The following is a 7,432-nucleotide window of genomic DNA, read 5'->3' as shown; positions in this document are numbered from 1 at the left end:
TAATATGCATAATTATCTTCGTTCAACAAAATTTCAATAAAAATTAATAACTATTATAGTATTCATTATAATATATAAGGATATATATTATATAAAGGAGAATATATAATAAAAAAACAGCGTCGCATGTGATAGTAAATAATATTAATTAATAGAAACAAAAAATGAATGATGAAGTTTTTTTTTATTTTATTTTAAATAAAAAATAAATTATATGTTATTTATTATGATTTTTGAAGCATTATAAAATTTAGAATCAAAAAATTACATTTCTATTTAAAAATATTTTTTTTCAAAAAATATAAACATTAATAATTAAAATATTTTTATATTGTACAATACAATTATTATTAATACTCTTAGATTAGTATTTTTCAAAATAATTTTATTATTTACTATAATATTCTGTTTCTTTCCTTTGTGTCATTTATTAAAAAAAGGAACATAAGAAAGAATATTTTAAGAATAAAGAAATGAATAAATATTGTACTTAAATATTCAAATTTTTGTAAAGTTTAATTTTTTATCTCTTATGATGAAATATCGCATGAAAATCGCATGAAAGTTGATAATAAATCATGATTCATTTTCAAACAATGAAATGAAAGCAATGTGCATTTTTAACTTTTTCTTTTCTTCATAAAAACTGCATACAATTGTTATTAAATATTATTACAAATGAGATGCAACAAAAATATATTTTATGAATTTATAATCAATTAAAAATTATATAATTAGATTAATCTTTTTTCTATTTTAGAATTAAAATTAAAATATATAATTAAATCTTAAACTATTTATTATTTTCATTATATTGAATAAATTTAAATATAATATAATATATTTAGATATAATATAATATTTAAATATAATATTAAAATAATATAAATATAAAAAATATACAAAAATTATAATTTTTTTTATATTTTTTAAATTAAAATAAATAGAAATATAATAAACAGTTTAAAAAAAAATAATAAATATATTTTTTATTTTATAGAAACTATCAATGAAAATGAACGAGTTTCAGCATATAGTAAATTATTGTCTACACTGACCCCAATACCAGCGGCAACGCTTAGGAGAATTCTTGCTCACCTTCACTGTTTAAGTCAACAAAGTTCTAAGAATTTGATGACTAGTGAGAATCTTTCTGCAATTTGGGGACCAACGTTGATGCATGCTGGTGAAAACAGCGCAGAAGAATGGAATAGGTCCGAAACTAGGGTGATTGGGGATTTGATCAAATTATATCCAAAATTATATCAATTGACAGCTGCAGATTTGGCAAAAGAGGCGAAAATTTTGGAAATTCTCGAAAAACATCATGGTTCAAATAATGGCTTACGTGGAGCACCCTCAGGCGATCTCAAAATTTGGATATATATCTTCTCAAGAGATGGAGAATGTGTCAATGTGACTGTGAGAATTTTTCACTTAAATTAATGGTCTTTTTATAATAATATAAAGAATATTTTAAAGTAATTATATAATTATATAAATTTTAATTTTATTTATAAACTAAAGTATAAATGTATAATTAATCTTTTTATAGTTAAATCTTATATAGTTAAATCGTTTTATATTATATTATGTTAAATAAAATTTAAAATTAATTCAACTAAAGAAAATATCTACAAAAACAATATGATAAAAACATTAGCACTATTGATATATATCAGAATTATCAAATTTATTAAATAATTATTAAATAATTGAAACTGTGTATAAATTGTGTATATCATATGATTATCATAAAAAAACTATTCCAATTTTTATTTATTTTTATATCAATTTTTGTTTTATCGAAATTTTTAAAGTATTGTGTTGTAAAACGATTGAATGTTTTTTTATTTGTAAAATATAAACATTATATTCTATCCTTATTCTTGGAAAATATTTAATTTTCTTTTTTTTTTTTTTTGTAATAATATACAATTTTTATGATGAAAACAAATTAAATATAGAGCTAGATTTTTGTAACATAATTATAAGATGTCTCATTTATTTCTAAACTATTTATTGAAAAAAATGTTTCAAATAAGAACTTTGTTTCAAAAAATTATCTTATGATGATGAAAAAGATAATGTATTCTTATCTAGATGTGGATATATTTTCGAAATTTCAATATGATCTTTGTTTTTATAAAAGAATGATTATATATTTTTATTCAGATATAGCTTATTTCATGAATTTTAAAAGAATTATAAAAGAATGATTATATATTTTTATTCAGATATAACTTATTTCATGAATTTTGTATTGATGTTCAAAAATCATTAAAAATTATTTACTGTTGTTTAAATTTTCTTCATTGAATTATAATATTATAATAAGATTTCATTTACATATTTAAACTTTTTCTTTTGATTTTATAAAAGATAAAGGAATTTATAAAATAAATTTATTGATAAAAACTCCTTTTGATGAAAAATTGTATATTTTCAATTTTATATTCTATTTTTGGAATTTTAAAAAAGTACATTTACCTTTTAGAAATAGAGAAAATCAATGATTAACATTCGAGATCATTTTGAATATTAAACATAAAAAATAATTTTTGACTTTTAACAAAGATAGGATTTAAATGACAGTAAATAATTTTGAATGATTTAAATAATTGAATGACAATAATAATTTGAATGATAATTCTCAACAATTCTCAACATCAACATATTTAAATTGATAAATTTATCATGGAACAGGCATGTTCATCTGAGTAAAAATATATAGTTTCTTTTTAAACCAACAAAAATCAATTCAAAATCTTGAAGACATATTCAGCAAATTTGTTACTATTATAATATATAAAACAAAATAAAATTTATTTGAAAAATTTTATAAAACAAGATTTAATTTAAAAAATAATTATGTTGTGCAAAGGATAATTTGTTTATTTTGGGATTCTCTCTATAAAATTTCACAATACAATTTTAATTTATTGTAAATAGATATAAATTATAGATACATATCTAAAAAATACAATTTATTTTATAGATTGGACCACAAAAGACTGCATATGATATATGCCAAGAATTAGCACACAAAATGAACATGTTAGCTCATGAACTATGTTTGGAGGAGGATACATTGTCTGGTGCATTAGAAAGACCGTTACATCATAAAGAGCGTGTCCTTGAAGCAGTAGCAAGATGGGGATACTGGGATCCCGAAGATAGGAAGGACAATGTTCTCATACTTAAGAAAGATCGATTATACAAGGATATAGTATCTCTGGTAAATATAATAATAAAAAAAATTATACAAAATCTTTCATCATAATTATTTTTTATAAAGATCTAAATTTTTAATGTAATATATTTTTCAAATATTTTTGTTTATTTATATGTAATTGATTAATCTATATTAATTAACTTCTTTGTATGTTCTTTATTATATTCAATTGCATTTTTAATATATTTAGAACTGCATATATTATATAATTATAATTATAAAATATATTTGTATATATTATAGAATTATAACATTACAAATAAATACAATTCTGTTTCTTAAATTTTATTTTTTAATCTTGTAATATTTTTTTTCGTTTTTAAGATAAAACCACCAATGACAATATCTGGTGAACTTAAATTTGCTGATACAAAATCGAAAAATTTCAAAAACTACCTCTTCGAATTTAGTCAAGCGAAACTTTATTGTTATAAAGACAAAGTGTGCGCGAATGTATTATATGAATGGAAAATAGAAGATATCATTTGGTATTTGGGTCACGAATCAAAACGAAATCCACAAACAGGGTAATTATAATCTTTTAGTACATGATAGTTGTTTTTTGCAGAATTTTTAAAAGTATTTATACATATATATTTCTTATTCTTACAGATGGTCCATTACATTTATAATCAAAAATAAAAAACCAACTAGGTAATAATATTAAAAATTTTTTATTTATCAACAAAATTATTAAAATATTATAGAAATAATATAATTAAATTTATTCTATGTAACAGAAATAAATATAATGGAGCAATTTAAAAATTTAAATTTTAGATGTAAAGAAACTCCATTTTTCGGAAATACTTTAGCAGGATCATTAAAAGAAGAACAATATAAATGGATAGCAGCTATGGTTTTTGGAGAATATCAATTAAATATACGACCACCTTCAATCAATCTTATGGATCCATGAACAAATAACTTATTTTTTTAAGTTATTCTACTTAGTGCCTTTAAAATTAATAGTAATAATTTTTGTATTATATATAAATTTTTATTATAAATTCAATGCCCATGCTTGCCTTAAAAAATCGATTTTTAATATTCATATCTATAATGTATTTTTAAATATACAAATATAACACTAAAATCTAACATTCCGAAAATATAAATCTTGATCGGAATGAATTAAAATAAAATTTAAAATATATTTATATACGAGATTTTATAAAATTTTTGTATGTATTATATTTTATTCAAATATTATTATATATTATATATTATATATTATATATTATTATATATTATATAATATAAAGATTAATTATGAATGTAACTCATTTTTATTTTTAAATAAATTAAATGAATTAAAATTTATAAAAAATTAGATTAATATGATACATTAAAATAATAATTTTAATGAAGTTATTTAAATTTGTAATAACATATTTTTAAAAATTTTGTTGTAAAAGATTTGATATAAAGTCTGTTATATCCGATTTAGCAAATTATATCCGAGTAAATTACATTTTAGACTTATATTTTTTTAGCAGATTAATAATAGAATATAGTAGATTTTACTAAATTAAAGAAACTTTTTGTACCGTTTATGTAATATATTTTTTGTATATTAATTGCACATTGGAGAAATCGAGTATAATTTGGCAATGACATTTTGATGTCATGATGAAAATAAAACAAAAAAATATATCAATATAATCTGATATTAAAAACGCAACAAATTCTACTCTGTAAGATATATAAATACATTTGCACAGGCTAACATAAATCTGTTTTGTCTTTTCAATACTGTTGATCTTTTCCAAAATACATCAGTGAATGGAATAGAAGATCATAAATAAATAAATAAATATCAATAAATAATATTTTGTTTATTTCATTTATTTGATATAATACTTATTATTGAAATAATTATTTTTATATTGAAATGAAAATTGTGAATATAAAATGAATATACAAAATATTAATATAGTACATGTATTTGTGAAAGGATCAATTCTAAAGCTAAAAACATACTATATAAATTATTTAAAAATATAAAAATATAATTATATATATATTAATAAGTAATTTAAGTTTTATTTTACTTCGATTTTTTTTTCACACTGTGAGTTTTTATTATTTTCGCTATTTTTCTTCGTGACAACTCGAAATTTTCGATTTCAAAGTATGATATTTAAAACTAAATGAAACAAATAAGATAGAAGATGTTAATTTTAATAAAATTATATAAAAAATAAATATCATGAACATTTCTAACAATTTAAATTTTGTTTAATTCAATTTTTTTCCTTAGCAGCTTAGTCATAAATATGAGTTTAAATTTATATTACGAAATATATAGATTAATGGTATTTTTCAAAGCCAAAAATATTTAAACTAACTATAACCTAAAAATAATAAGTAATAATTGATATAATGTAAAACAATATATAAAACAAAGATTAATCTATCGATTTTTTATAATAACAATTTATTAATTATTATAATAATAATTAATAAATAAAAATATAAATGAATAAAATATTAAAAAAAAATTGATATACATAATTCCTTACACAATATATAATATTTATATATTTTCATATATAATTTTATACATTTAATACATAATATTATTTGTATATTATTATTGTCGTTATTGTTGTTGTCGTTGACGTTGTTATTGTTTATATATGCATGTATTTTGAATATATGTAATGATGTAAAAGTATGAAAGAAAATGGAATCCTATATTTCATAAAAATCCAAACAAACTAAAGTTCTATTTATTCAAGTGATTTTTAATTATTCCAAATTTACACTAGATTCTTTATAGAACAAAGGCACAGAGAGAGATACAATTCCACTTTTATTTTATAATATATATTATGATATGTAATACATATATACCTAATTATAAATATACATGAACATATATTCATACATAAATATTATAAATATTCATTTTTAATTTAAGAAAAGATTTTAAAAAATATTTAGCATTGAATATGTATAATGGTAAACATATTTTTGCAAATATCTCAAAAATTAAAAAAAATTTGCATCCGTCTATTATATATACATGTATATAAAAAAATAATTGTTTAGAATAATAACCTTAATAATATATATCAAAATCAAATCCATCAATGTAATATCTTAAATAATAAATTTAAATAAGTTAAAGTAAATAATAAATTTTTTTTTTATATTATATAAATGTCGATTGGTATTAGTTTTCAAGATGTATGCAATTATATATTATATATTACTTTATTGAATTTCATTTATATTTATATATTTATCAGTGTACTATGTGCCAAATACAATAGCAATTATACATATACATATATATACATATATATATACATATATATTACGATGTGCATAGATATTTGTCTTCTAACTGATAAAAAGTTTTTCATAAATATTCTTAAAATAAAAAAAATTCTATATATTATTTATTAAAAACATTTAATTTATAATATGATTTTTTTTTATATTTTTTAATTATTAAGATGATTACAAGTTTTTAAAAAAAATAATTTCAAAATTATTGAAAAATAAAATTATTTATTTAAAATTTATTTATTAAAAATTATTTATTTATTTAAAATTATTTACAATTTTATTATTTTTTAACTCCCAAATATAAATTATTATATATATAATATATTATTAGATATATATTAGATATTTATTTGCACTATATCAAATTTCAGTTTGATGTTTATTGATATTTATTGATATTTTCATTCAGAATTATATGTTATTTAATATTTTCCATTTTTATTTTTAATTTTTTATTAAATGTATTTAATAGAGTTCATTATTCTTCTTGATATTATACTATTGAGATAATTACAATAATTTTTATTATTATTGATATTAATAATGCGTTATTAATCTCAAAATCATTAATTAGGATTTTTTTGTGAAATTTTTGTGATATTGATATTAAATTTTTTCAAAAAAAGCTTTTAAAATTCTTTCACTTTTTTATCGCTCTCTTACTTTGGATATAGAGAATATATATCAACAAATTTCATTTTAACTTAATTTTATAAAATATATAATACACGAAATACACGAAACATAGTAATACAAAATATGTTCGCGTTCAATTATTTTGAGAATTTAATATACAATTTAAGAATTCTAATTTTCTAATATTTTTTTTAAAATCTGTAACAGAAAAACTAGCAAACTAACAAAGAAAAAGAAATAAATAAAAATATGAACAAAATA

The 7,432-nt window shown here is 18.1% G+C and overlaps 1 protein-coding gene across 5 annotated transcripts in view; it reads left to right on the top strand.

The window, feature by feature from the left end:
• The window catches only part of LOC102676352, a 22,251-nt gene extending 17,854 nt beyond the window's left edge, over positions 1–4,397 (top strand). For 4 of the 5 annotated variants that reach the window (XM_006624454.2, XM_006624453.2, XM_006624452.2 and 1 more), the window contains exons 9-13: positions 1,001–1,422; positions 2,999–3,238; positions 3,560–3,762; positions 3,848–3,889; positions 4,016–4,397. In XM_006624454.2, the coding sequence (XP_006624517.1) occupies positions 1,001–1,422; positions 2,999–3,238; positions 3,560–3,762; positions 3,848–3,889; positions 4,016–4,154 (1,046 nt within the window). In that variant the 3' untranslated portion in view covers positions 4,155–4,397. The remainder of the gene's footprint in view (positions 1–1,000; positions 1,423–2,998; positions 3,239–3,559; positions 3,763–3,847; positions 3,890–4,015) is intronic. The other variant, XM_006624455.2, reaches the window with a different exon arrangement.
• Positions 4,398–7,432: the final 3,035 nt, after the last annotated feature.

Source organism: Apis dorsata, unplaced genomic scaffold (assembly GCF_000469605.1).
Source record: "Apis dorsata unplaced genomic scaffold, Apis dorsata 1.3 scaffold_1058, whole genome shotgun sequence".
Taxonomy (NCBI): domain Eukaryota; kingdom Metazoa; phylum Arthropoda; class Insecta; order Hymenoptera; family Apidae; genus Apis; species Apis dorsata.
This window is presented reverse-complemented; position numbering and strand designations above follow the sequence as displayed.